Here is a 16,166-nt window from a genome sequence, read left to right on the forward strand (position 1 = left end):
GAACTTTCTCATGTGCTTTATGTAAATAACTCAGTGTTTTGCATTGTTTTACAGAGGAAAAGAGATTTGATAGACCGTTGGTTTGTTGTCCAGTGTCATTGGAGAGGTGGCACCGTCACATGCAGTCAAAATTAAACTTCCCTCTCTTTTGCCTTAGAAAATCCAGTCTGTCTGTGCCTTTCTGTTTCGTGTCCTAAAGTGACAATTTCCGCCCGGCTGAAAGGCAGGATGTGCAGAGAAAATGTGCACAGGAAATGGACAGTCCAGGATGAGGGCAGAAAACTGGGCAGTGCAGGATGTGCACAGTGAATGGGCAGCCTAGGATGTGCACAGAAAATGGACAGTGCAGGATGAGGGCAGCAAATGAGGCAGTGCAGGATGTGCACAGTGCATGGGGCAGCCCAGGATGTGCACAGTGAATTGGGCAGTGCAGGATATGCACAGAAAGTGGGACAGTCCAGGATGTGCACAGCGCATGGGGCAGTGCAGGATGTGCACAGTGCATGGGGCAGCCCAGGATGTGCACAGTAAATGGGGCAGCCCAGGATGTGCACAGTGCATGGGGCAGCCCAGGATGTGCACAGTAAATTGGGCAGTGCAGGATGTGCACAGTGCATGGGGCAGTGCAGGATGTGCACAGTAAATGGGGCAGCCCAGGATGTGCACAGTGCATGGGGCAGCCCAGGATGTGCACAGAAAATGGACAGTGCAGGATGTGCACAGTGCATGGGGCAGTGCAGGATGTGCACAGTGCATGGGGCAGCCCAGGATGTGCACAGTGCATGGGGCAGTGCAGGATGTGCACAGAAAATGGACAGTGCAGGATGTGCACAGTGCATGGGGCAGTGCAGGATGTGCACAGTGAATTGGGCAGTGCAGGATGTGCACAGAAAATGGACAGTGCAGGATGTGCACAGTAAATTGGGCAGTGCAGGATGTGCACAGTGCATGGGGCAGCCCAGGATGTGCACAGTGCATGGGGCAGTGCAGGATGTGCACAGTGAATTGGGCAGTGCAGGATATGCACAGAAAGTGGGACAGTCCAGGATGTGCACAGTGCATGGGGCAGCCCAGGATGTGCACAGTGCATGGGGCAGTGCAGGATGTGCACAGTGCATGGGGCAGTGCCAGCGCTGCTGACGAGGGTCCCAGGGCTGTGACACACAGCTCCCCTGTCCTACGCAGGCAGGAAGGGCCCTGGGCTTTGATCCCCTGCCAGCAAGGGGGGGCTCAGCTATAAAACCAAGGAAATAGCTGGCTGCACACACGCTGCTGTGTAAAATATGAGTCTGTCCTGCCAAGGCAGAGAGCTGGAGCAGCCCTCCTGGAGCTGCCTGAGGCGATGTCCCCACGCCAGGTGGGATCCTCAAGCTGGCTCCACCAATTCCTGGTGGTTTTTTGTCCCATTTTTTCTCCTCTTCATTGAGAAAACAGCCTAACAAAGGGAAACACTTTTCCTCCCTTGCAATAACACAGAAATTGACCTTGTCAGCCAATGTCTAAATTACCTGTGATGACAAAGGGCAAATGACCAGGGAGGTGTGTTCTGATAAAACAGTAACACAGTGAGTGCTCTATAAAATCAGGACATACATATTTCATACACTGGATAAGCTGGAAGGGCTGCAGGCTGGGAAAGTTTGCTCAGGTTTTAATGGCTCACTCATTAGCGGTTCGACCAGATTTGTCCATTTCCTACATTTGGAGTAAGAAGCTGGGGTGGGAACGTTTCCTCTTACACAGTCCCAGAACTGCAGCTCTCTCCAGCACCTCGGCAACACGAGGGCTTTATTTACACTGCACAGCCTTGAGGTGCCAGCACAGAATCACACAAAGGGAAGGGCTGGAAGGGAACTTAGAGCTCCTCCTGTTCCACCCCCTGCCATGGGCAGACACACATTCCCGTGCACCAGGTTGCTCAAGGCCTTATCCAACCTGCCCTGGACCACTTCCAGGGCTGGAGCATCCACACCTGTCCTACTTGTACCCCAGAATCCTGATTTTAGCCTGCTTTGAGCCGGCCTGTGATTGCCCAGCTGTTCTGGGATGTCATGTGCACGCTCCCTGCCCCATCCCCTGCTGTCCCCCACCCTAGTGCCCCGTGTCCCACACCCTGTGGTGACAGAGGCCCTGTGTCTCCTGGCTGTGCCCCTCCTGCGGCCCTGGCCATTATCAGCCACCCACAGCCCTGTCACCTCCTTATCCCCTGTCCCCTGTGTGTCAGCCCTGTCCCTGGGCACCAGCTGCCATTCCCAATCCTCCCATCCCCGGTACCCTCCTTTGGGCCACGTCCCGTGTCCCCAGGTGCTGTTCCCCTTCTCCAAGCCCAAACCCCCATCCTGTGTGCTGCTGTCCCCTCTGCCCTGTCCCCCACGTCCCACTCACCATGTCTGCGCCCTGTCCCCCATCCACTACCCCTGCATCCCTGTTCTCCATCCTCTCCCCCTGCCCCACCATCCACTCCTGTCCCCTCTGCCCTGCTCTCCCCTCCCTGTCCCCATCCCCTGCCGTCCCCCACGGCCACTCTCCGCTGCCATGCCCACCGGAGCCCGTCCCCATGACCGCGTCCACATGACCCCGCTGTCCCTATCCTCGCCTCCCGTTCCCTCTCCGCCTCCCGTTCCCTCCCCGCCTCCTTTCCGTCCCCGCCTCCCTTCCGTCCCCGTGCCCGCTGCTTTTCCGTGTCCCCGTGTCCTGTGTCCCCGTCCCCATCCCCGTTCCCTGCCCGGTTCGGCGCTGCCCCGGCACTGTCCCCGGGTATCCCGGCCGTGTCCCCGGGTATCCCCGTGTGTCCCCGTGTCCCCCCCGGCCCACCATGTGTCCCCGGGCCCTGTCGGTGCGTGTGCTGCGGCTGGGCGCGGTGCCGTACGCGGAGGCGCTGCGGGTGCAGGAGCGCTGCGTGGCGGCGCTGCGGGCGGCGCGGCGGGGCCCGGGGCAGCCGCTGCCGGTGCCGGTGCCGGTGGCGGCGGCGGCGGAGAGCGTGGTGCTGAGCGAGCCGCTGCAGCCCGTGTACACCTGGGGCCTGCGGGGCGCGCCGGGCGCGGCGGCGGCGGCGGCGCTGCGGGCGCGGGGCGCGGCGCTGGTGGCGGCGCGGCGCGGCGGGCACATCACCTTCCACGGGCCGGGACAGCTGCTCGCCTTCCCCGTGCTCGACCTGCGCCGCCGCCGCCTGCCCCTGCGCGCCTACGTGGCCGGGCTGGAGGCGCTGGTGCTGCGGCTGTGCCGCCGCCTCGGGCTGGGCGCGGCCCGGGCGCTGCCGCCGCCCTACACCGGGGTCTGGATGGGCGACAGCAAACTCTGCGCCATCGGTGAGCGGGGACGGCCCCGGGAGCGCGGCGGGAGCGTGGAGCCGGGCTGGGCACCGGGGGTGCTCCCCTGGAGAGGAGAAGCTCCAGGGAGAGCTCAGAGCCCTGGCAAGGCCTAAAGGGGGGCTCCAGGAGAGCTGCAGAGGGACTGGGGACAGGGCATGGAGGGACAGGACGCAGGGAACGGCCTCCCAGAGGGCAGAGATGGATGGAATATTGGGAATTGGGAATTGTTCCCTGTGAGGGTGGGCAGGCCCCGGCACAGGGTGCCCACAGCAGCTGGGGCTGCCCCTGGATCCCTGGCAGTGCCCAAGGCCAGGCTGGACCAACCTGGGATATGGTGGGAGGTGTCCCTGCCCATGGAACTCCTCCCAGCCCAGGCCAACCCATCCTGCCATCCCCTGGGCACAGGGCAGGGCAGTGCAGGAACCTGGAGCTGCAGGGGTGGGACTGGCAGGCAGGAGGGGGGGACAGCACAATCTGGAGCCCCTGCAGCCCACCCAGCTCCCAGCACTCGGCCCCCCCAGCTCCCAGGGCTGCCTGCAGCCCAGTCCCCAGCCTTGCCCCTTCCCTTGCTCCCCTCCACATCCTGCACCTCTTCCCGGGACCCTGCAGCCTGGATTTCGGGCCCATTGGAAACTCCAGTGGTGTGAGGCGCTGGGGGATGCAGGGCTGGGGTGGAGGGTCTGGACACGCCGCTCCCCATCTGCCCCAGTTTTGGGGGGCCTGTCAGGAAACTCAATGTTTGGGTTTCCCCTGGCAGAAGGGAGCACGGCGCGGTGGGGCAGGATGTTTGCAGTGCTCTGGGCAGCGCGGTCCCTGCGGGTGACGGAGCTGACGGGATGTGCTCTCGGCCCCGCAGGTGTGCACTGCGGGAGCCACATCACCTCGCACGGGCTGGCGCTCAACTGCTGCACCGACCTCTCGTGGTTCGAGCACATCGTGCCCTGCGGCCTGGAGGGCAAGGGCGTCACCTCGCTCAGCCGCGAGCTGGGACACCACGTCGCCGTCAGCCAGGTCCTCCAGCCCTTCCTCGACTCCTTCCAGGAGGTGTTCGAGTGCACTTTGGTCTCCTCAGAGGACCCCGGGGACTAGGATCGCTGTGCTGCCTCGGCCGGGTGTGCTGGCCCCAGGGCAGCCTAGGGTCTCTGTTGTGAGACAGTTCTTGTGCCTTTGCCTGGGGACCATGAGGGGACACTGGCACAGGGTTTCAGGCTGCTGCTTGAGCATCCAACCCTGCCCTGTGAGTGTCCATCCCTTGGCTGAGACCTCTGTGGGTGCCGCTGACCATCCAAAGCTGCCCTGTGAGTCTCCATCCCTCGGCTGGGACCTCCATGGGTACCACTGACCATGCAAACCTGCCCTGGGGCTGTTCTCTGCAGCCCTGTGAGGCTCCATCCCTCGCTGAGACCTCTGTGGGTACCACAGTCACTTGCTGGGGAAGTACCCAAACAGGTGCTTTTGTGGGGCTTTTTTCTGCTTTTTGCCCCACAGGAATTAAAGATTTGTGTGAATGCTCATGAATTCACATGAATGGATTCACGTGGGTCATCCTTTACCTTGCTGGGTAAAAAGAGGCAGATTTTATATATAAAGAGAGTTGCTGGGAACTTTGGCTGCTGATCCTTTTCTCATTTACTTACCCCAAGGCTTTATCAATGCCAACCTTTTCCACACGCTGAGCCCGTGGAAAACCCTCACGTGGCAGAGATCCTGGCGCCAGGGACGGTGGAAGGCGGCTGTGAACCCCGGTGGAGAGGCCACTGTGGATGCAGTGGGAAAGGGGCAGGAGGAGGAGGGAAAAGGCTCACTGTTCTGGGTGCTCCCCCTGCCCCACAATGCCTGACCCCCAGCCAGAGCCCCTCGCTGCTGTTCTGGGTGCTCTCTCTGCCCCACAAGCTCTGGGCTCTCTCTGTTTCTGCACAGCTCTGGCAGCTCCTTGTGAGCGCCCCGTGTGTGCCCGGTGGGGTTGGGAATGGGGAAATGGAGCAATGGAGCCAAAAAGGGGGAAATGGGGCAGGCTGAGCTCCAGGAGGGCAAGGTGAGCAGGAGGAACATGCCCGGGCAGGCTCTGTGCCATGGAAGGGCTCGGGGACCGCGGGACGAGGAGGGACAGGGACAGGGGCAGGGGCAGGGACAGGGGCAGGGGCAGGGGCAGGGACAGGGGCAGGGGCAGGGGCAGGGACAGGGACAGGGACAGGGGCAGGGGCAGGGACAGGGGCAGGGACAGGGACAGGGGCAGGGAAGCGTGAGCGGGGCAGCGCCACTCTCCAGCCCCACAGAGCCCCACAAAGCCCCAGAGAGCCCCACGGAGCTGTCCCGGGGCCGGGCCTGGGCTGGCCGGGGCAGGTGGCTCTGCCCGGGAAGGGGAGGAGGCTGGCGGCGCTCCCAGCCCGCCGCATCCCTCCCTCCCTCGGTCCCTCCCCGCCGGCAGCGATGCTCGCTCAGTCCCGCTCGGCCTGGCAGCACGGAGGGCACGGAGGGCACGCGAGGTGAGTGCGAGCCCCTTCCCATGCCCGGTGCCCCCTCCTCACAGCCCTGCCCCATCCGTGGGTGCCCTCCTGGGACAAACCCAGACCTTGCCCCAAAGCTCCCCAGTTCAGCCTGCTTCAGTCAGGAATGCAGCCGGGTCCGACCTCATCCCCGCGGTGACTGCTCAGCCCCTTCCTCCTCCTCCTCCTCCTCACAGCTGGGGTGTCCTTCTGGGAGGTGCGCCCCGAGTTTGGGGCGGCCCATTTGGGATCAGCTGCCCTACAAGGGTAGGAGGAGGTGCAGCAAGCAAGGGGAGCAGGTGGGGGACACGCTGGAGCCCTGGGGGAACAACAGTGGGGACTGGCAGGTCCCAAAGGATGGCACACCGTGTCCCAAAGGGTGGCACACCGTGTCCCAAAGGATGGCACACTGTGTCCCAAAGGGTGGCAGACTGTGTCTCAAAGGACGGCACACCGTGTCCCAAAGGATGGCACACTGTGTCCCAAGGAATGGCACACTGTGTCCCAAGGAATGGCACACCGTGTCCCAAAGGATGGCACACCGTGTCCCAAAGGATGGCACACCGTGTCCCGTGTCCCTCCCTGGCCATGCCTGCCCCGGGGTCCCAGCAAGCTGTGAGGGGAGCCCAGGGGGGCTGGCAGGAGGGCACCAAAGGAGGGGTGGCACCCAAAGGGAAGGGAAATTACCAGGGAGGTTCAGGGCAGCAAGATGGGTTCACAGCAATCTGTGGGGAGCTGTGCCAGCTCTGCAGCCTGCAGTGGGGCAGGACATGAGCCCAGCATGCCCACATATCCCGGGGGAAAGCAGACTGTGAGCCCTTGGGACAGCAGTGTCCCCACATTGTCCCAGCCCTGGGGACAGGGAGGAGAGAGGGGCAGGCAGCTGCCCCAGAGCCCTGGGGGATTTGTCTCCTCCATGGAAGGACTGAAATTTAGGGACAGGGCTGCTGGGAATGAAAGGGCTTGGTGCTGGGGTTACAGAGGGTTTGGCGCTGGGGTTACAGAGGGTTTGGTGCTGGGTTACAGAGGGTTTGGTGCTGGGTTACAGAGGGTTTGGTGTTGGGGTTACAGAGGGTTTGGTGCTGGGGTTATTACAGAGGGTTTGGCACTGGGGTTACAAAGGGTTTGGTGCTGGGATTATTACAAGGGATTTGGTGCTGGGGCTACAGAGGGTTTGGTGTTGGGGTTACAGAGGGTTTGGCGCTGGGTTACAGAGGGTTTGGTGCTGGGGTTGCACAGGGTTTGGTGCTGGGGTTACAGAGGGTTTGGTGCTGGGTTACAGAGGGTTTGGTGCTGGGTTACAGAGGGTTTGGCGCTGGGGTTACAGAGGGTTTGGCGCTCTGGGGTTACAGAGGCTTGGTTGCACAGGGTTTGGTGCCAAAGGGTTTGGTGCTGGGGTTACAGAGGGTTTGGTGCTGGGGTTACGGAGGGTTTGGTGCTGGGGTTACAGAGGGTTTGGTGCTGGGGTTACGGAGGGTTTGGTGCTGGGGTTACAAAGGGTTTGGCGCTGGGGTTATTACAAAGGGTTTGGCGCTGGGGTTGCACAGGGTTTGGTGCTGGGGTTGCACAGGTTTGGCGCTGGGGTTGCACAGGGTTTGGTGCCAAAGGGTTTGGGCACCCTGCTCCGCGGCAGGGGAGCGCTTTGGGGTCGGTGCTGTGCCCCCATTGCTGTGAGCGCAGCCCCTGCCCCCGCTGCCCGTCCCCGCAGGCCATGGAGCGCACGAACGGCACGGAGCCGTGGCAGCGCAGCCTGCAGGCCGTGCTGAGCGCGCTGAACCGGAGCCTGCACGGGGCCGGGCCGTGCCCGGGGCAGCCCCCGGCCGCGCCGGTGCCCCGGGACCCGCGGCGCGACGCCAACGCCTACATGTACATCCTGTTCGTCATGACGCTCTTCGCCGCCACCGTGGGCAGCCTCATCCTGGGCTACACCCGCTCCCGCCGCGTGGACAAGCGCAGCGACCCCTACCACGTCTACATCAAGAACAGGGTCTCCATGATCTGAGACGGGAGCGCCGGGCCCGGGGGCACCGTGCCGGGCGTGCCCTGCTCGCCACGGGATGCGGTGGGGCTGCTGGAACACCCCGGAGATTATGGGAACACCCCGAAACTGCTGGGAGCCCCATGGAGCTGCTGAGAGCCCCATAGAGCTGCTGGGATCTCCATAGAACTACTGGGAACCCCATGGAACTGCTGAGAACCCCGTGGAGCTGCTGAAAACCCCATAGAGCTGCTGGGAACCTCCCTAAGCTGCTGAGAACCCCCCCAGAGGTGCTGAGAACCCCATAGAGCTGCTGGAACACCATAGAGCTGCTGGGAATCCCCCAAAGCCCCTGGGATCCCCCCCAAAACTGCTGGGAACCCCATAGAGCTGCTGAGAACCCCCCAAAGCTGGAAGAACGTGACCTGCAAGCCGGTGCTGGTCCTGCAGCCCCACCTGGGCTCCAGCAGTGTCCAGGGGTGTTCCTGATGCTGAATCCCTGCGGAGTCCGAGCTGGGCTGGCCCTGCTGCCCTGCAGGGAATTAAAGGAGCTGCTGGGGTCGCTCAGGGCTCCTGTGTTTGTCCCCTGAGCCAAGGGGGGGTCTGGGGCAGTCCGTGGGGCACGGCTGTGTGCCAGAGCCCGGGAATGCTGACAGGGTCAAAGCTCTGCCTATGGACTGCCAGGGGATTCAAGGGCAGAATTTTGGGGCACTACAGCCCCGGGATGGGACACATCCCTGGGATGGAGCGGGATGGGGCACTTGCCCTGGATGGGACAAATCCCTGGGGTGGGACAAACCCCCGGGATGGGACACATCCCTGGGATGGAGCGGGATGGGCCACACGCCCGGGATGGAGAGGGATGGGCCACATCCCCAGCCTGGGACACATGCCCGGCCTGGAGGAGCCCAGCATTCCCAGCCGGACGCTCTGTCCCTCTGTCCGTCCGTTCCTCCGTCCCCCTGTCGGTCTGTCCCCCTGTCCCCCTGTCCCCCTGTCCGTCTGTCCCTCTGTCCCTCTGTCTGTCCCCCTATCCCTCTGTCCGTCTGTCCGTCTGTCCCTGTGTCCCTCTGTCTGTCCCTGTGTCCCTCTGTCCCCCGCCGCGCGGGCGGCGCTGCCGGAGCCATGGGCACGCTGCCGGATCCGGCCGAGCGGCTCCCGGCGTGTCCCAGCGCCTCTGCGGGCTCCGGATCCGGCCGTGCCGGGCTCTTTCCTGCTTCCTTCCTGCTGTCAGCTGCCGCTCTGGCCTTTTGTACCGAATGCGGCTCCCAAATGCGTTTTCCATGGGCCGGGCGGGCGGGAAGGGGATGTTCTGGGGTCCTGCCGCCCTCCTTGGCTTCGGGCTCCCCCGGTTCGGGGCTGGCCGTGGGGTGCGAATGGCCAGGGCAGTGACTGTCCCTGTCCTTCAGCGCGGGCTGTGGGGCAGCGCCCGTGTCCCGCACGTCCCAACCTGTCGCTAATGGCATAATTAAAGTGCCTCTAATTGCAGCAAGATTAGCTGGCCCGCGGGAGCCTTTCCGCCTGCATTCCAAGGTCAGGCACGGCCGCAGTGCTGAGCCCAAACAGTGACGCCAAGCCCTGATCCAAGGAATAATGTGAGAGTGTTTGGGGCAGGGCTGGAAACCTTGGCACCGGCAGGGCAGCAGCCCGGTGACCATTCCTGGTCTGCTGTGCCCTTGGATTGGGCACAAACCATGGATCAGGGGAATGGGGAGCCCTTTCTAGGGCTGATCCCGGCGGGATTCCCGAGGCAGGCAGGTTTTATGCGTGCAGGTGTCCCCGGGCACCTGGCCCCAGGGGGAAGCAGCTCCGCTCTGCTCATCCGGCACCTGCATTGCTGGGAAAGGAGAACAAAAAACTCTTTATCTGCACACAGAGCAGGGGAACCGGGCCAGGAGGGACAGAGACACGCTGTGCTCGTCCTTTTCCTGCACCTGCTGGGGTTTGGCCTCTTCCAGCACCTGCACCTCCAGCGGGATGGGCCGTGGAGCAGCCAGGGCCGGGATGTGGGACATGGATGGGATGGGATGGGATGGGATGGGATGGGATGGAATGGGATGGGATGGGATGAGGGCTGGATGGTGAGTATGGTACCCCCACATCCCCCCAGTCAGGTGGAATTCTGGCTTTCCCCACTTCTAGGACAGAGGGATGCATCTGATGACTCCAGAATCTCTTCCGATGCTGTGGCCCAAGGGGGAAATCCTTGTTGAAGGATAGCATACCATAAAAATTTGGGAGAAAATAATTAAAATGCTGCTCATCCCTAATCTGGCAGATTCTGAGGGTGCAAATCCCTCCTGCAAGACGCAGGAGGTCAGCAGTGGCTACCCACCCGATCTGCGATCCACGGAGTGCTCCACTGTCCATCCAGAGGAGCGGAAATTCGGGAAACCCGGAGCAGGGCAGGGGGGACATCCCGGTGTTCCCAGCCCGGCTGGGTGCCACCAGGCCGGGTGACACGGTGCCAGTGCCACCTTGTGGCAGCTGCCTCGGGGTCCCGGTGTCGCACGCCTCGGCTGAATCCCCACATCCAGCTGAGCAAATTGCAGCTGGCTGCATTTGGGGTTTAACCGATAGGAAAACCCACCAGGCTCCTGGGAGGCCGATCCATCGGAGATTTGTGTGCTGGCACGCAGCAGCAGATCACGGTCACAGGGTGCCTGGAAAAGGACATGGAACCTGTGGGAGTGGGGCTGGCCTGGCTCAGCGGATCAATGCCCGGCTTGTGGGGCAGCAGGAGCCTCCGGAGCCGCTCTGGGGCCGCTGCTGTGATGCTGATAAGGAAAGCACCAGGGGAAACGATAACAGCTCAGCGTCGCTGTAGGGCACGAAGGAACACAAGCGCACGCCGCTGTTCTCAAGGTGAAGATAAAAATAAGTTTATTTTCTGACTCCAACATTTATAGATTTCCAAAAGTGTCAGTGCCACCTCTCCAATGACACTGGACAAGCCAACAGCCCATCAACTTTCTCCTCTTCCATAAAAAAAAGCAAAACAATGAGCTACTTACAGAAAGCGTATGAGAAAGATAGCTACAAGAATGCCAACATCAGAAAACTTAGAAAATCTTTAAAAACCAGAGTAGCACTCAGGGCATGGGGCTGCCAGCAGGGCTGCCTTGGCTCCTGCTGGATAGCAGAGGCTGGCACACTTCTCTGAGCTCCAGTGCTGAATTTGCAGGCAATCCCAGCATGGGGAGAGATGGGAATCATGACTCCTCCATGTTTCAGAAGGCTGGTTTGTTATTTTATGATATACATATAATAAAGGAAAATTATGTATTAAAACTACACTAAAGAATAGAAGAAAGGGTTTCACCAGAAGGCTTGGAAGGAAAGGAATGCAATGGAATGACAATAAAACCATGTGACTGACGAGAGAGTCTGAGACAGCCGGACTGTGGTTGGCCATTAATTAATGAGACCAATCAAACATGGACCTCTTGCGTTCCACAGCAGCAGATAACCATTGTTTACATTTCATTCCTGAGGGCCCTCAGCTTCTCAGGAGGAAAAGATCCTGACGAAAGTGTTTTCCATAGAACACATCTGTGACACTACAGGGAGCAGGGAGAGCCCCAGAGAGAAGCAGCTGGGATGGCTCGGGAGCTCCAGGCTGGTGCTGCACCGTGTGGAATAAATGAATAAATGGTGAAAATTGCCATGGAAACCTCAGGATCTGCTGAGGTTTGAGATCTACTGCTTGAGACCAGTGACTTGCTCCCATCACAGGGCTCCTCCATCACGGGGCTGGTCCCCGTGCTGTGCGCTGGGTTTGGGTGTGGGACAGCCCTGAGCATGCTGATGGGGTGGGAGACACCTGCCTCTGATGCTGAGGTGTGCCCCAGCGCTCCTGGAGGCAGCAGGACAGGGGGATTGTGCCCCTGTGCCCCTGAGCCCAGCGAGAGCCCACCTGCAGCCCTGGGCACACAGCAGCAGCACCTGGAGAGAGCCCAGAGGGGGCTCCAGGGTGAGCAGAGGGATGCAGCAGCTCTGCTGGGAAGGCTGAGGATGGGGATTGTTCAGGCCAGGCTAGAGGAGCTCCAGGGTGAGCTGAGTGTGGCCCTGCAGCACCTGGAGGGATCCACAAAAAAATAGAGACTCTTTACAAGGGCTCAGGACAAGTCTGCCTCAAACCAAGAGAGAATGGATTTAGATGGGAGGTTAGGAAGAATTCTTTGGCCCTGGATGCCTGGCAGTGCCCAAGGCCAGGCTGGGCACTGGGGCTGGGGCTGGGGGAGGCCCCTGCCCTGCGGCTTAATTGGGAATTGCTGGCTGTCATTAATTACCAGGGCCGTGCTCTGAGGTTTGGGTGTTGGTGCTCAGAGGAGGCAGAGCTCCTGTGCAGCCCTCCTTGGCGAGGTGTGCCAAAAACTGGGCATTGTTCTCCCCTTTCTCCCTGTAATTCCCTTTATTCCACGTCCTGATTTTCCTATTGCACCTCCAGGTGTGCCTCGGGATTCCTGAGAGGGTCTGGGCTGTGTCAGGCTGCCCAGGGCACACCTGGGTTACCTGCAGAGCCTTGGGCTCCTGAAGGCTCAGCTGGAGCTGCCCATGGGCGGAAAACCTGGAATTATGGCCCAGGAGCTGTTTGGGCAGGCCCCTCTCACTGTGTCCTCTCTGGATTTTCCTAATTCATGGCTCAATGTCATTTTTTCAGTGGAAACCTCCTCTTTGCTGATAAGGCGCTTTTGGGGTGTTCCTGTAATTTTTGTGGCTTTGGAGATGCTTTCCAAGAGGAAAGTGACTTGATAGTCAATAGCTTGAGGCCAGTAACTGGCTCCAGCCATTTGCCTTGCAATATCTTTGCTTATTAAGACTTCTAAGTGAATTTCTAAGGGTAACATTGAAAAAATGGAGGCCACAGCAAAATCTTCATTGACGCTCAAACCAGCTTGAGGCGTTCCCCCTTCCTTCAGTTCTACGTGCATGGAGTGTGCAAAACAAAACCAAATTGCTGTGAGTGGTAAATTGTTTTGCCAGGGTATCACCTTTGAAACCGAACTCTGGTGCTAAGTGCAGGTGATTAACATGATTAGGTGTGAAGGAGCCATAAGACATACTCATTAATGCCCCTGTCTTTACTTCTCTGCTTATTCCAAGTGTTGGACCCTGGTGAGCCACAAAAAGTGTGGTTTTGGCCCCAGCAGGTGACTGTGCAGTACACGGCAAGCTGAAAGTACATGGCAGGGAATATATATATATTTTTTCTTTTTGCTTAATAGTGCTTCAGACCTTTCTGATATGTGCTGCAGAGTCTCCTGCAGGTTGTGACCCCAGCGCTCTGCTTCTGGCAGTGACTTCCTAGAAATAGCTGTTTTTTATATATATATAATGTAGTAATTTAAATAATTTAAATGATGTAAGCAATCCAGGCAGGGCTGCTAGGGGGCCTGCAGGGATGAGGAGCAGGGATGCCCTGTGGCACAGCCAGCTCACCCAAAAACCCCAACAGAGCCAGTGCTGCTGTCCCTGTGTGCCCCAGCAGGGTGTGTTCCCAGGGCCACTGTCCCTTATCTGCCCCCTCCTGCTGCAGCTGCACAAGGGCAGCGGCCTCTTCCACAGGGACCTGCTGCCCGCTATTTTCAATCTTTTTTATTTAATTTTAATTTTTTTTTAAAGACAAACCTTTATTTATTGCTCTTTAAGTTTTTACAGGCTTCAAGAAAAACAATTAAAAAAACAACTTTCAAATTCTATCACAAGGACGAATAACTAACTACATAAAAAGTATCCTTAGCTTACTGTTAATAAAAAAATTCAAGACAACAAAATGAGAAAGATGATAAAAGAAAGGGACTGCTACAGCAGCCAGTAGAGAGTCAGCTGTCCTGTGGAGCAAACAGGACAGCATTAGACTGCAGCTCAAGGTCCTCGAACAGTGGGCTGGGTTTTGTTTCTTATTCATTTCCTCGCCGACTCTTTTTGTGAGTTTTCTTAGATCGTTCAGGTGATTTGCAATGACTTCTGTGTCTGTGACTGCGGTGATGCCCTGGAGATCCAGACCTCGCTCTGCGGCGCCTCTCCCGGGATCGGCTCCGGTGCCGCTCCCGGCGCGGGGATGCGCTGCTTCTCTTCGGGGAGCGGCTGCGCCTCCGGGGGGAGCGGCTGCGCCGGTAGCGCACCCCCGGAGACCTGCGCGGCCTGTCCGGGTCCCTGCAGCCCCTTCTGCGGGGGTCAGGAGATGGGATCCGTTCCAGCTTTTCATCTTCTTCCTCCTCCTCCTCGCTAGATTCTACATCATCCACGTCTTCCTCCAGAGCACTGACACGAGGCTCAAGTTGCTCGGCTTCTTCCAGAACATACCGTTTCTGCAGTCGAGGCAGGATGATGTCGCAAACACGCTCCTCGTGGAGTAGCTCGTCAATAAATTCATCCACGTGCATCAGCTCAAATTCCCCGTTCCTGTTCTGACTTTTAATTTTGCGGTAGTCGTTGTACAGCGGCTCCAGGTACTTGTAGCAGTCGATGGCAGTGCCCGTCAGTCTCATGTACAGCGCTCCAAGCATTCGGACATACTTGAAGTCTTCGTTTTTTATGAACTCCACGATGATGTCCTTCTCGGGCTGGATCTGCAGCATCTTCAGCGTCAGGCACAAGAAGGGCGCGGGTTTAATGTTCCCTCCGTAGACTCCCCCCACGTATTTCAGCTCCATGGCCTTGTCCACCACCAGCTCGGCCGTGAGGCCGAAGCATTCCTCCTTCCAGTACTTGGACTCGTAGATGCGCGTGCGGACGATCTTCTCGGCCAGGTACTGCGGGTTGGTGCCGTGGATGCTGCGCGCGTCCTTCACCGTGCGGTTTGCCATGGCGGCCGCCCCAGCTCAGCCCCGCTCCCGTCCGCGCCGCGCTGCTTTCCGCCGCTTTCCGCTTCTGCTCCTGCCTTTTTATCCGCAGGGGCTGGCGGGGACGGGATCGCTCGGAGAGGCGGGGACGGGATCGCCCGGAGAGGCGGCGCTGGCTTGAGCGGCGCCGCCCCCTCCCATCCCCCGGAGAGAGAGAAGGGGGGGAGGAGAAGGCTCGGGAGAAAAAGCAAAAAAAACTTCGCGCGGCCAAGTTTCGCCCGCCCCGCCGCGAAGCCGGGGGGGCCGGGAAGCCCCAACCCGGGGACGGTGGGAACGGAGCCTGCCCGTAGCAGTTAGAAATCCATTGGAAGGCGGCTGCTCTGCGTTTCAGCACTGGGAAGAGCTTTATGAATGCTGGGTATACAGGAGGCAAAAGAAGCCCCTCCCTCCAGACGAATTGGAGAATGGATTTCAGGCATTCCCAGACAAAACCATCCAAATCGTACAGGACATCAGTAAAGAACCCAAAAAGCTTTGCCCATCGAAAGAACTCATAGAGATCTGTTGCTGACACCCTGCACAGCCTGGAGAGACCAGGAATGCTGGAAAAGCAGCTGGGATGGCTCGGGAGCTCCGGGCTGGTGCTGCACCGTGTGGAATAAATGAATAAATGGTGAAAATTGCCATGGAAACCTCAGGATCTGCTGAGGTTTGAGATCTACTGCTTGAGACCAGTGACTTGCTCCCATCACAGGGCTCCTCCATCACGGGGCTGGTCCCCGTGCTGTGCGCTGGGTTTGGGTGTGGGACAGCCCTGAGCATGCTGATGGGGTGGGAGACACCTGCCTCTGATGCTGAGGTGTGCCCCAGCGCTCCTGGAGGCAGCAGGACAGGGGGATTGTGCCCCTGTGCCCCTGAGCCCAGCGAGAGCCCACCTGCAGCCCTGGGCACACAGCAGCAGCACCTGGAGAGAGCCCAGAGGGGGCTCCAGGGTGAGCAGAGGGATGCAGCAGCTCTGCTGGGAAGGCTGAGGATGGGGATTGTTCAGGCCAGGCTAGAGGAGCTCCAGGGTGAGCTGAGTGTGGCCCTGCAGCACCTGGAGGGATCTACACAAAAAAATAGAGACTCTTTACAAGGGCTCAGGACAAGTCTGCCTCAAACCAAGAGAGAATGGATTTAAATGGGAGGTTAGGAAGAATTCTTTGGCCCTGGATGCCTGGCAGTGCCCAAGGCCAGGCTGGACACTGGGGCTGGGACACCCTGGGACAGCGGGAGGTGTCCCTGCCCATGGCGGGGGGTGGGAATGAAAGGAGCTTTAAGGTTTTTTCAGCCAAACCCATCTGTGATTCCATGATTCTATCCCCGTGCAGTGCCTGCTGTCACTATGGCAACCTCAACCAAGACATGCTGTGGGACTGGGACGCTCTGTGGGACTGGGACGCTCTGTGGGATTGGGATGCTCTGTGGGGTGGGATGCTGTGTCGGACGAGGATGCCGAGCAGGATGAGGATGCTCTGTGGGATGAGGATGCTCTGCAGGATGAGGATGCTCAGATGAAGATGCCCAGCGGGATGTGGTCCCTCCGAGCCTGCTGCTCAGTGTC

General features: G+C 59.6%; 3 protein-coding genes across 3 annotated transcripts; 2 read left to right on the top strand and 1 right to left on the bottom strand.

The window, feature by feature from the left end:
- The first annotated feature begins 2,815 nt into the window (after nucleotides 1–2,815).
- On the top strand, nucleotides 2,816–4,460 carry LIPT2 (lipoyl(octanoyl) transferase 2). Its single transcript, XM_054270222.1, has 2 exons — nucleotides 2,816–3,308; nucleotides 4,168–4,460. Exons 1-2 carry the CDS (start codon nucleotides 2,816–2,818, stop codon nucleotides 4,398–4,400), a joined length of 726 nt encoding a protein of 241 aa, XP_054126197.1. The 3' UTR covers nucleotides 4,401–4,460.
- A 3,048-nt stretch (nucleotides 4,461–7,508) lies between these two features.
- Nucleotides 7,509–7,871, top strand: KCNE3 (potassium voltage-gated channel subfamily E regulatory subunit 3). The gene has a single exon (XM_054270318.1). The coding sequence runs from the start codon at nucleotides 7,509–7,511 to the stop codon at nucleotides 7,797–7,799; it is 291 nt and encodes a 96-aa protein (XP_054126293.1). The 3' UTR covers nucleotides 7,800–7,871.
- Nucleotides 7,872–13,449: 5,578 nt separating this feature from the next.
- On the bottom strand, nucleotides 13,450–14,587 carry LOC128933360 (pre-mRNA-splicing factor 38A-like). Its single transcript, XM_054270317.1, has one exon. It carries the CDS (start codon nucleotides 14,585–14,587, stop codon nucleotides 13,679–13,681), a length of 909 nt encoding a protein of 302 aa, XP_054126292.1. The 3' UTR covers nucleotides 13,450–13,678.
- Between the last annotated feature and the right edge of the window lie 1,579 nt (nucleotides 14,588–16,166).

This window comes from Melozone crissalis, unplaced genomic scaffold (assembly GCF_028551555.1).
Source record: "Melozone crissalis strain CALT ecotype California unplaced genomic scaffold, PUWL_Pcris_2 ptg000009l_1, whole genome shotgun sequence".
NCBI classification, from domain to species: Eukaryota; Metazoa; Chordata; class Aves; order Passeriformes; family Passerellidae; genus Melozone; species Melozone crissalis.